The 22168-nt window shown below is 41.4% G+C and overlaps 1 protein-coding gene across 3 annotated transcripts in view; it reads left to right on the forward strand.

Moving 5' to 3' along the window:
- Zfp936 (zinc finger protein 936) overlaps positions 1-22168 on the forward strand; it is a 77944-nt gene that overhangs the window by 50801 nt on the left and 4975 nt on the right. The window contains exon 1 of one of the 3 annotated variants that reach the window (NM_001034893.2): positions 12624-12737. The exons of 1 other annotated variant lie outside the window; for it this stretch is intronic. In NM_001034893.2, coding sequence (NP_001030065.1) covers positions 12735-12737 — 3 coding nt within the window. In that variant the 5' untranslated portion in view covers positions 12624-12734. Of the gene's footprint in view, positions 1-12623; positions 12738-13405; positions 13431-22168 lie in introns of those variants that run through there. One more of the 3 variants, XM_030242904.1, reaches the window with a different exon arrangement.

Genomic DNA, 22168 nt, shown 5'->3' on the forward strand with positions numbered 1-22168 from the left:
GAACTCAAACTGTAGACCAGGCTGGCCTAGAACTGAGAAATCTGCCTGCTTCTGCCTGCATCCCAAGTGCTGGGATTAAAGGGGTGTACTACCAATGACAGGCCTCAAACACAAATCTTGATACAGACATGTCAACACTTACAGAAAGAAGGACCATGCCCCAGTTTCTTTCTCCCACTGTGATAAAGAGCATAGCATAGCTAAAAGCAACACGTAGAGGGAAAAGGTGTATGTGGCTTATACATTGAGCCTACAGTACATCCTTTAGGGAAGAAAGGCTGAAATTAAAGCAGAACAGAAATGCTGCAGCCAGGAATTGAAATAGAATCCATTGAAGAATTTGATTTACTGGATGGCTACCTAGACTCATGTTCAGTCATCTTTCTAATACTTCTCAGCAGCACCTGCCCATATGTGAGAGCTCACAGTGTCCACAGCGATCATTCTGCAGGAAGTTGCACTACATGCTTTCCTGCAGTACCGTCTGTTGTATGCATTTCAGAACCGTGGTTTCTCCTTTGCAAAAAATGATCAGTTTTATCATTTCACACACATACACACGCACGCACACACACACAATTGACATCTTGTCAACTCAACAAATATGCCATTACCAATGGTAACTTTTGCTTTTTTACATTATTCTCAAGATTTTATGTTTTATCATAACATAATAAACATAGCACAGTCCATGTTTTTTTTTTTTTGTTTGTTTTTTTGTTTTTTGGAATCAGGGTTTCTCTGTGTAGCCCTGGCTATCCTAAAATTCACTTTGTAGACCAGGCTGGCCTCAAACTCAGAAATCCACCTGCCTCTGCCTCCCAAGTGCTGGAATTAAAGGCATGCACCACCACCTCCCGGAGCACAGTCCACCTTTTAAAAGTCCTTAATTATTTCAAAATTCCAACATTTTAAAGACTTGATGTTTCTTTAAAATATTCACTCTCTTTAACTGTGAGCTCCTAAAAATTCTAAATGAGCTAAATACTTCTTGCAAGAATGAAGAACCAGCCAGGCAGTGGTGGCACAAGCTTTTAATTCCAGCACTCCAGAGGCCGAGGCAGGCAGATTTCTGAGTTCCAGGCCAGCCTTGTCTACAGAGTGAGTTCTAGGACAGCTAGGGCTATACAGAGAAACCCTGTGTTGAAAAACAAAACAAAAAAAAACAAAAACAAAACAAAAACAAAAACAAATAAATAAATAAAAGAAGGAAAAACCACTGCACAGTTGCAACAAAAAGTCAAGATAAAAAAAACCAATGTAGTAAATAATTAGGTATTGCTGAGTCCTGCATGGCCTTGGTAGGGACAAAATGAGATGTTTCTGTGGACCCAGCCAGCAGACAGAGGCCTATACAAGTATCTGTGGCTGATGTGAGCATAAAGGTTTGGTTTTTTGTTTGTTTGTTTGTTTTTGTTTTGAGGTTTGTTTTGTTTTGTATAACAATACACATTTTACATTCCTCCATCAATGAATGTCCTCCCTGTAAATGTGTTTTCTTTTTTTTTTCTTCTTGATTTTTGGTTTTTTGTTTGTTTGTTTGTTTTTGTTTTGAGGTTTGTTTTGTTTTGTATAACAATACACATTTTACATTCCTCCATCAATGAATGTCCTCCCTGTAAATGTGTTTTCTTTTTTTTTTCTTCTTGATTTTTGGTTTTTTGTTTGTTTGTTTGTTTTTGTTTTGAGGTTTGTTTTGTTTTGTATAACAATACACATTTTACATTCCTCCATCAATGAATGTCCTCCCTGTAAATGTGTTTTCTTTTTTTTTTCTTCTTGATTTTTCGAGACAGGGTTCCTCTGTATAGCCCTGGCTGTCCTGGAACACACTCTGAAGACCAGGCTGGCCTCAAACTCAGAAATCTGCCTGCTTCTGCCTCCCTAGTGCTGTGATTAAAGGCATGGGGCACCATGCCAGGCTAGCTCCATGTAAACATTAATGACTCCATAATAATCAGAGAGAGTCCAAGTCTGGAAGGCTAAAGAGTGGCTAATGTCTCAGGAAAATGGGGAATGCTAGGACCTTCCGGACAGTCCTTAAGGCTATGGAAAGGAACTCTAAAACATGGGTTCAAAAATATGTAATTTCTCAAAAAAACCAAGGTTGCAATATGAACTATATGAGAGCATTCACAAATCTAAGGGAAGAAAAGCAGCCAAACTGGGCCTATTGTTAGAAGGATAAGGAAGGAGATGAAGAGACTTAGGGAGTGGAGATCAGAGGAGATCCCACCCAGCTGGGGTTTTTTGTTTATGCTTACAAAGACAGATTCCGGAGTTCCTGGCAGGACTGGGACAGAGCAAAGTTAGGCCCAGGTGTGGTGTAAATGGTAATTTCCGGACATCGTCCCACCCAGCTAATTTACTACCATCAGTGATTAACAGAGGCCAGCTGATCTCTGACTTCTTTTGCAATATTAAAGGAAAATGTATGCTTGCTCTCTCCTAAGAATTAAGAGGCTGCACTCACTGAATGCCAATTCATTAGACAATCCAACGGAAACCAAGAGTAAATTTCTAGATCCATATGTAAAATAAAAACTGGGCTTTCCCCTGTGTAGGAGAATGCCGGTGCTGAAAGGCAGAAGTGGTTAGATAGGTGGAGGAGCACCCTCATAGAGGCAGGGGAAGGGGAGAAGGGATGGGGATTTCTGGAGAGGAGACCATGTAAATAAAGAAAATATTCAATTTAAAAAAGACTGGAGCTGGGCGTGGTGGCACACGCCTTTAATCCCAGCACTTGGGAGGCAGAGGCAGGCGGATTTCTGAGTTCAAGGCCACCCTGGTCTACAAAGTGAGCTCCAGAACAGCCAGGGCTATACAGAGAAACCCTGTCTCGAAAAAACAAACAAACAAACAAACAAAAGACTGGGTTTATGATCTGCAAGTGATGAGATGTCCAAGAATCTTTTAAAATAGCAAGAGAGAACTGCCTAGAGAACCTTCCTGAGCAGAAAATAGAGAGAGCTATCTGGAGAAATCCAGAGAAAGCAGAACACAGAGAGAGCAAGCTGTGAAGTTGTCTGAAACAGTGCAAAGGTCTTTCAGTACAAAGGTCACCAACTTGGATTCACTTTGGCTTCAAGTAGTTTATTTAGCCATTCACAAACATCCCATCCTCAGTGTATTAGTTACGGTTTTACTGCTGTGAACAGACACCATGACCAAGGCAAGTCTTATAAAAACAACATTTAATTGGAGCTGGCTTACAGATTCAGAGGTTCAGTCCATTACCATCAAAGTGGGAACATGGTAGCATCCAGGCAGGCATGGTGCAGGAGGAGCTGAGAGCTCTATGTCTTCATCCAAAGGCTGCTAGTGGAAGACTGACTTCCAGACAACTAGGGTGAGGATCTTATGCCTACACCCACAGTGACACACCTACTCCAACCAGGTCTCACCCATTCCAACAAGGCCACACCTCCAAAAGGTGCCACTCCCTCGTCCAAGCATATAACACCCATCATACTCAGCAACTCTGTCCAGTCTTGAGGCTACTCTTTGGCAAGCTGTCTTGTGTTGGAACCCAAATCTTCTTTGTCAAAAGGGAATTATGCAGCTCCACTTCTCTGGTTTTGCCATCAACAGCACACACAAAAATTGACACAATGCCAACAAGGCCACACCTCCAAAACTTGCCACTCCCTGGTCCAAGAATATACAAACCATCACACTCAGCAACTCTCCAGTCGGAGGCTGGTCTTTGGCAAGCTGTCCTGTGTTGGAGCTCAAATCTTCTTTGTCAAAAGAGAATTATGCAGCTCCACTTCTCTGGTTTTGCCATCAACAGCACATACAAAAATTGACACATAGTCTCAGACCAAATTATCCCTTTGTCCATCCCAATATCCTGGGATCACTAAAGTGTTAGAGCTCCATTGGATTTGAACACTTCTTTAAGTGATTCCCAGTCATTTAAGATTCCTCTGTTGAGAATTCTGTGTTTAGCTTTGTACCCCATTTGTAATTGGATTATTTGTGTTGTTGGTGTCTAACTTCTTGAATTTTTGGTAAATTTTGGATATTAGCTCTCTGTCAGATGTAGGATTGGTAAAGACTCTTTCTCAGGCTGTAGGGCGCCATTTTGTTACATTGACAGTTTCCTTTCCTTCCTGAAGCTTTGCAGTTTCATGAGGCCTTATTCATGGATTGTTGATCTTAGAGCCTGAACCATTGGTATTCTGTTCAGGAAACTGTCTCCTGTACCAATGAGTTCAAGGGTATTTCCCACTTTACATTCTATGAAATTTAATGTATATCCATTATGTGTTGAGGTCCTTGATCCACCTGGACTTGAGTTTTGTGCATAGTTATAAAAATGGATCTATTTTCATTCTTCTATATGTAGATATCCAGTGATACCAGCACCATTCTTTGAAGATACTTTATTTTTCCACTATACAATTTTGGTTTCTTTGTCAAAATCCAGTGTCCATGAGTTTGTGGGTTTATTTCTGGGGTTTCTATTTGATTCCATTGATCAAAGTGTGTGCTTCTGTACTAATACAATGCAGTTTTTTTGTTTGTTTGTTTAGGATTTTTTTTGGTGTTTTGTTTTTTTTTAAATCACTATTGCTATGTAGTACAGCTTAAGGTCAGGCATGGTGATCTCGGGTTTTGAGGGCTCCTATGCTCCACCTTGCTGGCTGCAGAAGACAATTTTCTTTTCTTTTTTTTTTTTTTTGTAAAATTTTTTTAAGATTTATTTGTTATTATAAATAGGTACACTGTAGCTTTCATACACACCAGAAGAGGGTGTCAGATCTCATTACAGGTGGTTATGAGCCATCATGTGGTTGCTGGGATTTGAACTCAGTATGTTTGGAAGAGCAGTGAGTGCTCTTAACCACTGAGGAATCTCACCAGCTCATATATAACCTTTCTTTTATTTAAAGTTTTTTTTAGGATTTATTTATTATTATAATTAAGTACACTGTAGCTATCTTCAGACAGAACCAGAAGAGGGTTTCAGATCCAATTATCCAAATCAAGGAAATTATACTTGTTAAGGACCTGCTGACATTTTATCTTTCTTTTCCTGTTAAAACTATTTTGTTTAATTCTATATTGTTCCCTATAGTGTTTTTCTTTCCTCCTGTTAGAAGTTAAAAGACAATCTTATTTGATTTGTTCTTTCTCAATAACCTTCCGATTTACATATCGTAGTTTGTTTCCATTGTTTCATTGTGTGTTCTGTGAACTGGTTGATAGTTAACTAAATTATACAATGCAATAAATTCTGATTTTTTTTTAATCATTCGCTATGTACCTCAGCCTTCAGTTTGAGTATAAACAGCCTCTACAGCTTTTAATCAGGAATGCTTCTCTCTTCTCAATCAGAGAAGCCTGCAATTCCATTTGAGGTGGGTTGTACTATGGAAGTATCTATGCACTTTCTCTAGCTCCTCCATTGGGGGCCCTGTGTTCCATCCAATAGAGGACTGTGAGCATCCACTTCTGTATTTGCCAGGCAGTGGCATAGCCTCCCAAGAGACAGCTATATCAGGGTCATGTCAGCAAAATCTTGCTAGTATATGCAACAGAGTCTACATTTGGTGGCCGATTATGGTATGGATCCCTGAGTGGGGCAGTCTCTGGATGGTCCATCCTTTGATCTCAGCTCCAAACTTTGTCTCTGTAAGTCCTTCCATGGGTATTTTGTTCCCTACTCTAAGGAGGAATGAAGTATCCGCACATTGGTCTTCCTTTTTCTTGATTTTCTTGTGATTTGCAAATTGTATCTTGAGTATTCTAAGTTTCTGGGCTAAGGAGCTGAAAGGGTCTGCAACCCTGTAGGTGGAACAACAATATGAGCTAACCAGTACCCCAAGAACTTGTGTCTCTAGTTGCATATGTAGCAGAAGATGGCCTATACAGCCATCATTGGGAAGAGAGGCCCCTTGGTCTTGCAACTTTATATGCCCCAGTACAGGGGAACACCAGGGCCAAGAAGTGGGAGTGGGGGGGCAAGTGCAGGGGGAGGGTATAGGGGACCTTCAGGATAGTATTTGAAATGTAAATGAAGAAAATATCTAATAAAAAATAAGTTAAACATCATAGAGACATTCAAGTGAAAAAAAAAAAAAGAAGTATCTATGTAGACCAACATGGTCTCAAATTCATGGATATTAATTTGCCCCCAAAGTCCTGGAATCACTAGCATGTGCTCCCATGCTTATCAGTATTCATTTTTGACAATTTGTTATGTAGGCACTGATGGCAAACACATGAAAGGACCTTTAGAGGATTCTCTTCTTGCAGTTCTTCAATGTTCCTTTTTATCTGTTTTTTCCATTTGTTCTTCTTTTCCATAGGGTGTGTGTGTGTGTGGTGTGTGTGTGTGTGTGTGTGTGTGTGTGTGTGTGTGTGTAGGTACTATGTACCACCTTTCTCAAACTCACAATGATCTTTCTGCTTATTTGCCCTCAGTGCTGGGGCTGTAGAAATTCTCTCCTATACCCAGGTTGAGAAATAATTTGTATGATGTAAATGGTCTCTATTTTTCTTTTTTACTCAGCTCTTACTATTTCTTTTATTTTCTTGGATATTTTGGATATTTTCTTTTTTTCTTAGTCTTTATTTTTTTATTTCTTTTCTTTTTTTTTTTTTTTTAACATTTTTGTTTCGTCCAAATGCATCCCAGAACTACCTTAAACATCTAAACACTTCTTGTATCTCCTTCAGTTTCTGGAGTCTAACTTCACTTTTTGATGCTGCCTTGCTTGATCGACTGGTTGATTTGAGAGCAAAGCTTTACTCCACAGCCTAGGCCCCTTCCAACTTCCAATGATCCTCCTGCCTCAGCTTCTTGAGTGCTGGAACCACAAGCATTCACTACTACCTCCAATACCACTGCATTTATTTATTTTTCCTACTGAGATCTCCTTTGGTTTTTTTTTTAATTTACTTATTTATTATATGTAAGCACTCTGTAGCTGTCTTCAGACACTCCAGAAGAGGGTGTCAGATCTCATTACAGATGGTTGTGAGCACCATGTGTTTGCTGATATTTGAACTCAGGACCTTTGAAAAAGCAGTCAGTGCTCTTACCCGCTGAGCCATCTCGCCAGCCCTGGATATTTTCTTTATTTCCCCTCTCCACACCTCCCTTTCAGAGTCCCCCTATTGCTTACCCTCTCCCCCTGACTCTGTGAGGGTGCTTCCCCACCCACCCACTGCCATCCTCCTGCCCTGGCGTTCCCCTTCACTTGGGCATTGAACACCATAGCCCTGAGGGCCTCTCCTCCCACTGATGTCCAACAAGGCCATCTTCTGCCACATGTGTGGCCAGCACCATGTGTATTCTTTAGTTGGTGTTCCTGTCCCCAGGAGCTCTGTGGGTCTGGCCATGGGGCTGCAAACCCCCTCAGATCCTTCAGTCCCTTCTCCATCTCCTCCATCAGGGACCCCTGAGCTCAGTCCAATGATTGCCTAGGAGCTTCCTCTTCTGTATTTGTCAGAGTCTGGAAGAGCCTCTCAGGAGACAGCCATATCAGGCTTCTATCAGCAAGCACTTCCAGGCATCCACAATAGCATCTGGTGGCTGAGTATGAGATGGATCCCCAGGTGGGGCAGTTTCTGTATGGCCTTTCCTTCGGTCTCTGCTCCACACTTTTATAAGATTCTGGGGAGCCTAAGCGGGGAACCCCTGGGTGAAACACATGCAAAAAGCAAGAGAAATTTCTTTTTCCATTGCTCTGGGGTAGTCCCAGACCTGAAGGAGAGACAGCAACACCTGGCACTCATTCAGAGTTTTGATGGGGTTTCCAGGGGCAGAATAGAGCATCAACAACTAGGTACAATGTGATTGGGTGAACAGTGCACCCTTTAAACTGATTGGTCTTTAAGGAATGAGGTGACAAGGAGTTCCCTTGTCTGAGGGTGGGCAACAGTCCATCCTGTGGAATGTGTCTCCACCCACAGGTCTTTTCCCACACCTTGGTCTGAGCAATGCTATGTAGCCTCTCTCTCTTCCAGACATCTCATTACATATGGTTGTGAGCCACCATGTGGTTGCTGGATTTGAACTCAGGACCTTTGGAAGAGCAGTTGGTGCTCTTAACCACTGAGCCATCTCTCCAGCCCTTTATATTCTTCATTTGAGTGCAGGCCTGTGTATATTTATGATTCCTGGTTTCCTTGGTGATCTGTGGGTGCAAGGACCTTTGTGACTCAACATCGTGTTCTTCATTAAAGAGTGAAGCTCTTTTGCAAGTGGGAGAAGTAGCTGAAGGGTGCATGTGTGGTTGCCTCAATCCCACTTGGGAGGGAAATGAAAGCAATCAAGGTGGGGGAAGGGGCAGAGGGAGTGGGGACAGGAAGGGGAAGTAGGGAACATGATCAGGTTTTGAGGGAGGGGAAACAGGACTTAAGTACTGCCAGGGACTCCGGTGGAGTCAGCTTGACAGATGAAAGTCTGAAAGCTTTCTCATGAGGAAAAAGTTTCAAGGAAACTTACTCCTGGATCTTTGGCTATTTCCCTAACCCATAAAATTAATTTTCCAAACCCACATTAGTCTAGTGTATAGATCCACGTGCACTCTATATAGTATTACCTTATAGTAAATGCCTTTTAAGATTGTATTCTAACATAGCTAAAGCCTTTTTCCAGTGTTCTTAGATTCCAGATAGCAGCAAGGAGCTTAACCCATTCAGTAAACAATTAAGCACTTGCCATTTTACTCAGCTGTTTACAGATAGAGACTAAAAGTCTCACTGAGATAGAAATCTTTTACTACAGGCTACTTCCATGTCAAGTATAAGTTGATATACTACCCTGATAAGGGGAAACTCTCCAGACAAGATAAGTTTTACTAGACCTAAGAATTTAGAGCTCTGTGATAGCGCATTACTCTTAAGGCCTGTCAAGAGTTAACAACCCCCTGATGCTTTTAACCTTAAAGTGTGAAATTCTTGCCTGGCATTAGGCTGATCCTAGGCAGGGCTTGTTATCCCTAATGTAAACATTTAATTAGTCCCTGTAAATTCCTTTCTGCTGTAACTGGTGAATTTCAGTGTATCTTGTCTTTTTGTGATTTGTATCCTCTGATAATTCGTTGTTATATAAGTCTGAAGCTCAACCAGAACAATACATTCAGATTCAACACATCTTTCGTGTATCTGTCTGTCATTTTCATCCAAACTCTTTGTCCACCTGCCTAAGAAATCCCGTTCTTCACAGACCAGGGACCCAGAGAGTCTGTGGCAAAGTACTTTGGGCCACTAGATGGTGCTGGTCTAACTGGTAGTCTGTATGTGGAAAAATGATTATAAATCCATACTTATCACATTGCACAAAGCATAAGTCCAAGTAGATCAATGACCTCAATATAAAACCAGATACAATGAATCAAATAGTTGAGAAAGTGAGAAAGAGCCTAATATTCATTACTACAGCGGGAAATTTCATAAAAATAATTCCAATGACTCATGCTCTAAGATCTAGAACTGATAAATGGTACCATATGAAACTGGAAAGCTTCTGTAAGGCAAGGATATAGTCAACAGGACAAAGCAGCAACCTACAGATTGAGAAAAAATCTTCACCCACATCTACTAGAAGGCTAATATCCAAAATATATAAAGAATTCAAGAAGCTAACCACCAAAAACCTGAACAAACCAATCAAAATATGAGCTATAGAACTAAACAGAGAATTCACAACAGAGTGAGGTAACTCAGGTCCAAAAGGTATTACTCACTAATCAGTAGATATTAACCAAAATAGACAATACACAAGCACAACACACTAGACTCATGAAGGGTCACAGCATAAGGACCCAAGTGATGTTGCCTTAAACCCACTAGGGTGGGAGAAGAAAGCGATTATGGGGATAAGGGTAAGGGAATGACCTGGTTGGGAGAGGGCACAGTGAGGGGAAGTAGGGAAATTATCAGGTATTGGGTTTGGGGAACAGGACTGAAGCCCTGAGGGCCAGCAAAAAGAATGGAAACAGCTAACCTCTGGAGGTAGGGGGACACTCTAGAATGTACTGGTGACATGGAAGTTGAAAGACTCTCAGGATTCAAAGGGAGGGATCTTGGATGAAGTGATCTAGAGTGGGCAGTGGAACTTGTAGAGTCCACTTCCAGTGGAGGGACATGACATCAAGTGGACGGATGGGGTTTCGATCCCAGAGTCAATAGTTCTGACCAAGAATTGTTCCTGTCTGATGAAACTGCAGGGACAAAATGGAGAAGAGCATGAGAGAAAGTACATCTAGTGACAGTCCCAAATTGGGATCCAGATAAAGGGGGTCCAGGGTCCTGACATTGTCAATGGTGCTCTGATGTGCGTGCAGACAGGAACCTAGCATGGTTGCCCTCTGAGAAGCCCAACAAGCAGCTGAAAGAATCAGATGCAGATACTAGCACCCAGACAATGGACAGAAGCCCGGGACCCCTATGGTTGAATTAGGGGAAAGCTGGAAAAATCCGAGGAGGAGGGTGGCCCCAGGGAAAGACCAGCAGTCTCAAGTGACCTGAAACCTGAGATCTCTCTAGACACTGAGCCACCAAGCAGGCAGCATACAACCAGGCAGCTGTTATGAAGCCCTTGACATATAAAGCAGAGGACTGCGTGGTTGGGGCCTTAGTGAGAGAAGATGCACCTTACCATGAAAAGCCTTTAGGCCGCAGAGATTGAGGAAGCCTGGTGGTGCTGAGTGGTGGGGTGGGGACATCCTCTTGGAGATAGAGGTGGGGGTAGAAGGTATGGTATAAGGAACGGTCATGGGGCAGACAGGGAGGAGGATGAAGTATGGACTGTAAAAAACAATTAATGAATAAAAGTAAATAAGTTTTAAAATTAAACAAAAAGCATTGCTTTGGAAATGACTCCCAGGTTCTCCTTGCCTGCAAATGGAACGAAATCTGTCTTAGCTCTTCTATCTTGCCTCTTGTGATGGTTATTCTTGGTAGTCAAATACATGGAATTAACTAAAATGGTGACAGTTCAAGTACTGTGAAGGATTTTTCATAATTTTATCATTTTAAGTTGTAAACCCTTTTTAAAATCTGGATCTTTTGAAGTGATAAGAGATATCTTTAATCTAGGCCACAGCTTCTAGTGGCAGACTACATTTATAAAGGTCATTGAAGGTGGTAGTTCGTTCTCCTTGTCTTCATGTCTTACCTCTGACTAGCAAGCTCAGTTTTTGGAAAACTGGTTTACTTTTTCCTAATTGTGATGTAGACTGAAGACCAGCAGTGTCATCCAGCCACATGGACTGAACCACTACTATATTCTTCATCTGTCCATTTGCAGACAGCCATTGTTGGACTGGTTGGACCACAGCTTACAAGCCATTCCAATAACTCCACTTTCTACATATACAGAGAAATTCATTCTATCAGTTTTGTCCATTAGGATACCTTTATTAATACAGCTGTCGCTTTTTTCCTCTTCCCACTAAGGAAGATGTGCTGGCTAGCAATAGTGTTGTGTAGAGTTTCTCATATCTTTCCTGCTTTTCTCCTGGGGCTGTGTAAAGTCTGATGCCTACCAGGTGAAACATAGCTGCAGTTTACCTGACCTGACCTGACCATGAAACCACAGAACAAAAATCTTAATGTTTCCTAAAAAATCCTTTGAATTGTTCATTTTCTGGGTGCCCTTTCCCTATGGGCTGGATTGTTTATTTCACTGCAAGTTAAATAATGGGCCCTGCAAGCTATCTTCCTTGATTACAGCAGGGAGAAGGGGAAGTGCTAGAAGCAAGGATAGGGGGTTAGAGGGCAATCACAAGTGCTACAGAAATGCAAATCTGTCCAGATCTGGAAAATGTCTAGCTCTGGAATGGAAGCCTGGTACAACAACTGAAGAACTATAGTTTTAGCCTGGCTAATGTACATCAAAGCTGTTTGCAGAAGCCTTTCCCATCCCCCTGCTCCTTGCCCTTTCCCTGCTAATATAAACAAGCCTTTCCCTGCCAGTGTAAAGCAGCTCAAGACTGCCTGGCTCCTTCCCCATCTGAGGGGACTGACTAATGGTCAAAATGACCACAACTGCCATAGCAAGACTAGCTGTTCTCAAAATTAGCCATAACAATAATAACGGTCCCTGGGACCCTGGCCTAAGTTTGAATTCTAAGATAAACCGACCTTGCTGACAAAGTTTCTGACACATCACTAGCTGACCACCAAAAGTAATAAACATCACTGTTACTTTGCTTGCCAACAATGATAAAGTTGTGTAACACCCCCTCCCCCAAAAACAGAGTAAAAAAAAAAAAAAAAAAAAAAAAAAACTGTACTGTAAGCAATCAGGGTTGATTCTCCCTGGGAGGCTGAGCAACCCTATGCATATCAGAATAAAAACCTCTTGCCATGCAGCGATCAATTGTCAAGCTGTGTCTCTGGGGGTCGCGTTCTCAACATTTGGGCCCCTGGGGTCCTAGCACAACCCCTTTGCTTTATCCCATCAGTGCACTCTCACCCTACTCATCTGGAAAATGGTCGGCCCTGGGCAAGCAGCATGGGCCAGGAATCCCTAAGCTGTGTCCCTTCATCACACACTAACATTAAGGGAGGTGCTTATGTCACTCGAAACTTGCTGGCCAATCACGGCCTCCACTCTGTCCTGCCAGTCAGAAGTGGAGGCGGGTGCTTCCGGGCGCCATGTTGCTGGTTCAATGCTGTAGCTGAGGAGGCTGGTGTGGTTTGTGTGTCCTGCTCTGTGTGCTACTGCTGGGTGCTGTGAGGGGAATTCAGGCGAGCTCTGAACCCGCGACATGGTGAGTATATGGCAGCTGCTTCCAATGGGAAGGGGCAGGCGATTGAACAACTGGAGCGACTATGGTGAGTCCTCCCTGGGGCTGAGTGCGCACCGCGAACCTCAGCTACACAGGGCCACGTGTGAGGTTGTTTGTGGTCTTAGCTGCTCTGAAAAACTCTGCTCTGGGGCTTCATCTGCACGAGTATTTGAGCATGGGCTTGTGTGTTGAAACCTTCTTGGCAAGATGGCAAACACAGAAATACCTAGTTCCTCCAGTATCTTCTACAATTTTGCTTGTTTGTTTGGTTGGTTGGTTGGTTTTTTAAGACAGGGTTTCTCTGTGTAGCCCTGGCTGTCCAGCAACTCACTCTGTAGACCAGGCTGGCCTCAAACTCAGAAATCCGCCTGCCTCTGCCTCTCAAGTGCTGGGATTAAAGGCGTGTGCCACCACTGCCAGGTTTTTTTTTTTTTTTAACTTTTTTTTTAATCTCATACAATTTTTACACTTTGTTTTAATATTGTGATGCAAGATATATTTGGAGTTAATATGAGAAAGTTGTAAACGTCACTTCCTGTCCAATATTAAGCTGCCCAGCACTGTTTTAGACTCCTCCGAGTTTATTCCATCATGTAACAGGGTCTGCTGACTTTATACACTGCAGGAAGGAGCATAAAAGACGGTATTCTTCTTAAGAAGCTGACCTGGCATAAGGTATTGCTTGTGCGGGACCTTCCCATCCCAACTTTTGTGCTCTGTACCTTCTGCCTCTCTTCTCCTTTTCATCCTTTGGGATCTTCCACTTAGGACTGTGTCACTGTTTCAGGTCTCTGATGTACTTAAGAAGTACTTCTGAGGTGTCTTTGGTGTGTAAACCTCCCCTCTGCCTAAGTGGCTAGACTTGCAGTCCTCTGTCCCTGTCTAAATTGTTCAAAGTGGAACCTGGAGGCTGAACATAAAAGAGACTAAGGATAATGGCAGCTGTGGAATGCAAGGCCTGTTCTAGGCTGGCTCCTCTGAGCAGTAACCAGTGCTTGACACATGCTATTGTTTGGTGGGTTGTTTTGGTTTTTTTGTCTTTTTGGGGTTTTTTTTTGTTTTTTTTTTTTTTTTTTTTTTTGTTTTTTTTTGTTTTTTCGAGACAGGGTTTCTCTGTGTAGCCTTGGGTGTCCTATAACTCACTCTGTACACCAGGCTGGCCTCGAACTCAGATTTCCGCCTGCCTCTGCCTCCGGAGTGCTGGGATTAAAGGTGTGCATCAACACGAAGGGCGACTCATGCTATTGTTAAAGACATATTTCTTTCTTTCTTTTAAAAAAAATTTTTTTATATGTAAATACACTGTAGCTATCCTCCAGAAGAGGGCATCAGATTTCATTATGGATGGTTGTGACCCACCATGTGGTTGCTGGGATTTGAACTCAGGACGTTTGGAAGAGCAGTAGGTGCTCTTAACCACTCAGCCATCTCGCCAGCCCCAAACTTTTGTTTGTTTATTTTTTTGTTTTTTGTCTTTTGAGACAGGGTTTTTCTGTATAACCCTGCCTATCCTGGAGCTCACTTTGTAGACCAGGCTGGCCTCGAAATCAGAAATCCGCCTGCCTCTGCCTCCCGAGTGCTGGAGCTAAAGGTGTGCGCCACCAAGCCCGGCTTTCCATCAAACTTTTTAAATCCATACCTTAAAGGGCCTTACCACAATAGAGTTTTGAAGTGAACATTTTGCTTCCAGTTCCTAGCTATTATAAATAAGGTTGATATGAACATAGTGGAGCATGTTTCCTTGCGATATGTGGAACATCTTCTGGGTATATACCCTGGAGTGGTATAACTGGGTCTTGAGATAGAACTAGACTCAGTTTTCTGACAAACCACCAGCTTGAGTTCCAGAGTGGTTGTACACGTTTACAACCCTACAAGAGATGGAGGAGTGTTTGCCTTTCTCAATGTCCTTGCCAGCATGTGCTGTTCCTGGAGTTTTCAATTTTAGCCATTCTGATGCATGTAAAGTGGAATCTCAGGGTTGTTTTTTTTTTTTGCATTTACCTGGTTAGCAACAATGTTGAACATTTATTGAATTGATACTAGGTGTATTAGTCAGGGTTCTCTAGAGTCACAGAACTTATGGATAGTCTCTAGATAGTAAAGGAATTTATTGATGACTTACAGTCAGCAGCCCAATTCCCAACAATGGTTCAGTCGCAGCTGTGAATGGAAGTCCAAGGATCTAGCAGTTACTCAGCATCACGCAGCAAGCAGGCGAAGGAGCAAGAGCAAGAGCTAGACTCCCTTCTTCCAATGTCCTTATATTGTCTCCAGCAGAAGGTGTAGCCCAGATTAAAGGTGTGTTCCACCACACCTTTAATCCCAGATGAAAGGCATAGCCCAGATTAAAGGTGTGTTCCTTAAACTCAGAGATTTAATCTTCTGGAATCCATAGCCACTATGGCTCAAGATCTTCAAACCAAGATCCAGATAAGGATCTCCAAGCCTCAAGATAAGGGTCACTGGTGAGCCTTCCAATTCCGGATTGTAGTTCATTCCAAATATTGTCAAGTTGACAACCAGGAATAGCCACTACAATAGGTCATTCGAACTTCCTCTGTTGAGAATTCTGATTAGCTCTGTATCCCATTTTTAATTAGGTTGTTTGATTTTTTTGGCATCTAACTTTTTGAGATCTTTATAACTTTTAGATATTAGCCCTCTATTGGCTATAGGGTTGGTGAACATCTTTTCTCAGTTTTTGGCTACTGTTTTGTCCTATTGACAGTGTCCTCTCCCTTACAGAAGCTTTTCATTTTCAAGAAATGTATTAACTGTTGGTCTTAGAGCCTGAGCCATTGATGTTCTGCTCAGGAAATTCTGTGTCCTGTACCAATGCGTTCAAGGGTATTTCCTACTTTGTCTGCTATTAGATTCAGTGTAGCTGGTTTTATGTGAGGTCCTTGATCCATCCTGTGCAGGGTGATTCTTCTATATACACACTGCCAGTTAGATCAGAACATTTGTTCACGATGCTTTCTTTTTCTATTGTATGGTTTTTGCTTCTTTGCCTAAGAATTGTCCATAGGTGTATGAGTTCATTTCTGGGTATTCGATTCCACTGATCTTCCTGTCTGTACTGATATCATTTGTTTTTTTTATCACTATTGCTATGTAGTACAGCTTGAGATGAGGAAGTGTGATGCTTTAGAAGTTCCTTTATGGTTCAGGATTGTTTTGGCTATCCTGGGAGTGTTTGTTCTTCCATATGAGGTAGAGAATTCCACTTTCTTTTTTTTTTTCTTTTTTTTTTTTGGTTTTTCGATGCAGGGTTTCTCTTTATAACCCTGGCTGTCCTGGAATTCACTTTGTAGACCAGGCTGGCCTCAAACTCAGAAATCCGCCTGCCTCTGCCTCCTGAGTGCTGGGATTAAAAGCCTGCGCCACCACGCCCGGTGCACTTTCTATTTTTTAAAGATTTATTTATTTATTATATATAAATAGACTCTGGCTGTCTTCAGGCACAGATCTCACTACAGATGGTTGTAAGCCATTAGGTGGTTCATGGGAGTTGAACTCAGGACCTCTAGAAGAACAGTCTTAAATGCTGAGCCATCTCTCTAGCCTGAGAATTGCAACTTCAATGTCTGTAGAAAATTCTGTTTGAAATTTGAGGGAAATTGCATTGACTTTGTACATTGCTTTTGGTACCATGGCCATACTAACTATGTTTTTTGGTTGTCTGTTTTCAAAATTGTTTTTTCTGAGTGATGAGCTTGTGGTCCTAGGACTTGTTCCATCTACCAGGCTCGCCTTGAACTCAGAGAGTTCTGCCTGCCTCTGCCTGTGGTCCTGTGTCTTGAAGGCATTCCTGCAACTCTTTCAGGCTTGACCCTTACTAATCTGTGAAATGGAAAAAAGACCACTGGGTGAGGGTCCTCTGACTTCCATCCCTTTTATTGGGCATTTAAAAATGAAATGGGACTTGAGACAAAATTGACTTCACTGACCAACTCTGATACTGCCATATTCACAGCCCAGAGAGGGATGGGGGGATAAGTGGGGAGTAGCTTTCATGTTTCACAATATTTGGTTGTCATTCACAATGAGTAGTCAGGTCATCAAATTTTGATAATCATTAAAAGTCCTGACTGGCAAATTTGTCAGTTTCATAAACCTGGGCAATCAAAACTCTGGATAAAGAACTGAACTCATTTTTAGAAACCAAAATTCTGTAGTTTCACCCAGTTAACCAATACAGAAGATATGAGCAGACTGGTGTGGTTCTTCCTAACAGGAATGTTATTACTCCTGTCTGAAAATGCAGAATCAGAGAGAAAATATAAGAGTAATACCTGGTGTGCGTTAATACTTATGTCTAAGCCCTAGAGAATATTGACCCACAAAGCTGATCTCAATGTTAAAATGATTTTTCAGATTTTACTTAAATCTTTTCCACCTTCTCATTCCTCCCTACTATTAAGCTTCAAACCCTGGGACGAATGACCTATTTAACAAGTCAAAGAGGACCTGGCCTTGAGTTTCTCCCAGCATCCTTCAGAGTCTACCTTTAAGAGGTTAGGGGCTGTCATACCACCACCCCTAAAACAGTGATTGAACTGCCCTTCTCTGTGCAGCTCTTCCTGATGTAATTGGGCCATTTTGGTGACCTGGTCCTTTTCTCTACCATTTCACTCCTTTCCTTTTGGTCTGTTCCTCTTCTCCTCCCTCTCTTACATGGCTCATGTTCATGACAATTCTGACCTCTCCAAGATTTCCATGCCTTTGCCGATGTCCTTCTTTTTTTCCCTAATAAACTTACCACACCATTATACCTTGGAGCAGCCACATTTTTTTTTTGGTTTGGTTGTTTGTTTGTTTTCATTTTTTTCCTTTTCCCTTCATTTATCACACCGTGATTTCACATTCATGGCCACTTTTTGCTTTAATCGTTGTTACTGTTGAATTTGACTGAAGTTTGGGTGCAGGACTTACTTTCTATGAAGTAGAGATGACTGCACTGTACACTGATTGTGTCGTGTAATGTTCACAAAGAGGACTCTGTGCCTTGGAAGGAGAACAGGAAGTGCTCTGGTGACTCCAAAGTTTGACTAAAATACATTTTCCCAGTCTAGGCCTCTGTCTGGCCAGAGGCTGGAAGGACAGAGCTAGGAAGGCCTCACTGCCTGAGCCTTTTGATCTTTGATCCCTTAATGGAGGAGCTGTTACTTTCCTGAGAACTGGTTTGGTTGTGTTAGCCAATGAAGGACATTGGGTAAGCCAAGAAATTAGTAGTACTAGTGGGTGGTGGCCTACAGGTTTATTCCAGGATTCTTCTCTAAAGTAGCTGTAGGGAGCTACGAGGGAGTCCAGAAGCTATGCCATGTTCAGGCTGGGAGCCTCTGTCACCAGACCAGGAAGAGCAGGTCCAATTAGCTAAGGAGTGACATGTACTGTGAGCTAGATGGTGGTTTTCTTAGTACATCTGGTAACCTGAGCAAAGGCTCTTGGCCCTTGAATCTCACTGAGTATGTATTCCCTAGTGTGGAGTATCCCTGGCAATGGAAGGGTGTGGTGCTTATAATATCTCTGTCCATGGTACACACAGAAGTATTGATTTTTGTATGCAGTGAGAAGGCCACTGGAAACCTGAAGGTCTAGTTTCTAGAAGTTCTGACCATTGCATTCCATTCACTTTTGTGCCATAACTTTTCCCAATAGTTAAGTAACTGGTAGAAAGAAAGTGATAGAGATCATCCTTCAGTAATATTTGATTGGAATCCTTTGAACTTTTCATGACCACCAACTGCAAAGATGTGATTCAAGGAAATTCAACTATTGGGAGTAATACGAGTTTTGAAGATGCAGAGGTTTTCCAGATGTGCCTAGTATTGTGAAGGTGGACATGTCAGTTTCCACATCTTGTGACAAAATCCATGTGTCAGGAAGTAGATATTAAATTACTATTCGACACGACGTTGTGTACAAATCAGTAGGACTGGGACTTCCTGAAACCTACTTTGGGCCCGAGGATCTACAAAGCCAAACAGAGCTTACCTTTCTGATCACCTTCATTTCCAAAGAGCATGGAATGCCTCTTAGTGTGGAAGAGAGAGCAGCAGTAAGTGGAGAGCCAGAAATATGAGAGTATAGACCCCTCTATGAGTTATTTTATGGGAATTATAAACCCTTTGTACAGAGGTTAAGAGCACTGACTGCTCTTCTGAAGGTCCTGAGTTCAAATCATAGCAACCACATGGTGGTTTACAACCATCCCTAACGAGATCTAACTCCTTCTTCTGGAGTGTCTAAAGACAGCTTCAGTGTACTTACATATAATAAATGAATAAATCTTTAAAAAAATGAAAAATGTCCATACTACAACTAGAGAGGAATAAGAGCAACTGCTGGGGAAAAGTAAAAACAAAGGCTGTGGTTCTTGGAGAAAAACAACACTAGGGAGTTTCCATGGTAGTCAAGTGCTGACACAGACAGGAGTTTTAAGGATGGTATCACCATTAAAGAGCATGCCATTGCTCTCCACTGAAAGCCGAAGATGGTTCCTAAATGTATCCTGCTAAGACTTGCAGTAATGTAATGATTAGACAAAGTGTTTCAGAGTTCCAGGAAGCATCTATGCAAAAAGTGTTGAAATTGTGGTCCAAGCGCTGCAGAGTCCATCATCACCACTTGGAAACCAAACTTGGCACGATCACTTATCTTGTACTGGTTCTGGAATTAGGAAAGATGAAAATGATAATGCCATGAATTCTTAGTGTGTGGTTTTAGTTGTTCACTTATTCCAGCCATCTGTGTTTGAGAGAATCAGAGCTGCACTGAGGAGACTGTAAGACTTCCCTGCATGAAACTGTGAGGTTGAAGCCTGAGTTGCATTTTGAGACCACAAGATGCTGATCCATCAGAGTGATGAGACATCTGCATGGACCGCTGTGTGTAGGGAGTGGAAGTAACCAAGGAGGAAGATTTATGAGAAGTTGAAGGAGCAGGGCCATCTAAGTCCTTTGAACCTGAAGCTGCATGAGTCTGAGACACAGCTACAGGATTGGGTGTTTGTCCTGCTGGGGTTCTGTCTTGCTTTGGTTTAATCTTCTCTAACTTTATAATTCCTGTCTTTTGGAATGGGAATATGTAGTCTATGCCACTGTATGCTGGAAAGGTACAGATTATTTGCTGATTTTACAAGATGTATTAGTGAAGAGACTGCCTTGACTGTCAACTGAGAGTTTGCACATTTGAATAGGGTACATGTTGTTGCAGAATATGGGAACCAGTAAAGTTAGACTATAAATATGTTCATCCTGTGATGACCATGAACTTACAGTGACCAGAGTCAGAATGCAGTCAATTGAATGTAAAATCTTCCTATCTGTGATGATGTCTTTGCACATCATTTGTCCTTAATAATTATTTGCAGGGAGGTATTTGAAGCTTGTGTGAGAGGAAAGTTTCTAGATGAAAGTCCTCCTTGAGGATAGGATTGGAGTGTCCACAGACCCATTTCGTATTTTTTTTGTCTACTGGCTTGTGGTTAAAAGTAATCAGTCAGCTTCTTTCTCATGCTGTCATCATATAGACTCTATCCATAAATCAAATATGATAGTGAAGAAGCAATTGCCATTCAGACTTACCTGATTTTGCTATGTCAGGTTTTTATAGTTTTAATTTTCTTGTTTTTCTTTTTGAAGACAGGGTTTCTCTGTGAAATCCTGGATGTCCTAGAAGTAGTTATTTAGACTAGAATGGACTTACATTTAGTGACTCTTCTCGGCTGAGATTATATATGGGTCAAGATGCCTGGCTTTATTGTTTCAGGGCCGGGAATGGATTTTTTTTTTTTTGCACATGACAAGCATGTGTTGTTGTTTTGTGCTTCAGTTACATCTTGAATAATAAAATTTGCCAGAGAGTATTATTCTAATTCCCAGGATGGCACTTAATTGTGACATTAATACTGCCTGATCCTTCTAATTCTTTTGATTTTAAGAGTGAGACATTTTTCTACATGTTGTCTTTTTTTGAAATGTTTGAATGACTATGAATACATATGCACCTCTGTGTGCTTGGTCCTCACTATAGTCAAAATATGGCCTCAGGACTCCTGAACTCAGAGTCATGAATAGTTCTGAGCTTCCATGATAATTCCTACAATTGACTCCTATATCTAAGACCAGGAAGACATATTAAGCCCATGCCATCTCTACTACACTATGTTGTTTATTTATGAAAAGCATTTATTTTGCTAATGTTTCCATTTGTTCATTATAACTTTATTTATTTATTTATTTATTTATTTATTTATTATATGCAACTACACTGTAGCTGTCTTTAGAAACACCAAAAAAGGGCATCACCTCTCTTTAAGGATGGTTGTGAGCCAAAATGTGGTTGCTGTGATTTGAACTCAGGACCTTTGGAAGAGCAATCTATGCTCTTAACCACTGAGCTATTTCTCCAGCCCTTTAAGTTACATCTTATTTATGTCACAGTGTAAACTGCGGAATTTCAGGATCTTGGAATATGAAGACAGAAGAATTACAGTATCTATTTAATTTAATTCTGAGATTCTTTCTATTTTTCTTCTCTGGGTTTTTATTTTGTTGTTTTAAACGTTGTTGGGTGATTTTATTTTGTTGGTTTTTTGTTTTTGTTGTTGTTTGATAGATTTTTTTTTCTTGAGACAGGGTTTCTCTGTATAGCCCTGGCATTCCTAGAACTCACTCTGTAGACCAGGCTGTCCTCGAACTCAGAAATCAGCCTGCCTCTGCCTCCCAATTGCTGGGATTAAAAGGGTGATGCACCAAGCCTGGTTTATTTGATAGATTTTTGCAGCAGAGACAAGGTCATAATGAGTAGTGCTGCCTTTCTGGAACTTGTTTAATAGACAAGATTGGCATACAAGTCAATGAGATACACATTCCTGTATTTCATGACATTTCAATTAAAGGCATGAGCAAATACTCCCAGCTTGCTAATAGTTTTTTGTTGTTTATACTGATTTTGCAGTCGTGTTAATTTGTTTCCCCCCCTCACCCCCTTTTGTATTTTAATTGGCATTTCTTTTGCTAGGCTATATGCTTCAAAGAGCACAGCATTCTCAAGTGAACCTCATAATTTGGTTTTCTTTTTTTTCTTTAAAAAAATCTTTATTATTATATGTTAGAACACGGTAGCTGTCTTCAGACACACCAGAAGAGGGCATCAGATCGCATTATGGATGGTTGGAATCCACCATATGGTTGCTGTGATTTGAACTCTGGACCTGTAGAAGAGCAGTTGGTACTCTTAACCACTGAGCCAGTTCTACAGCCCCATAATTTGGGTTTCATAATTTGGTTTGAAAATGATTTCATGATTATAGCAGGATTTCTGTGTCATGGGCTATGTGTGGGGATTATCAAAATCAAATGAATATATTATCAGTGAAGGATTCATTACAGAATTATCACTAT

This window comes from Mus musculus, chromosome 7 (assembly GCF_000001635.26).
Source record: "Mus musculus strain C57BL/6J chromosome 7, GRCm38.p6 C57BL/6J".
In the NCBI taxonomy this organism is placed as follows: domain Eukaryota; kingdom Metazoa; phylum Chordata; class Mammalia; order Rodentia; family Muridae; genus Mus; species Mus musculus.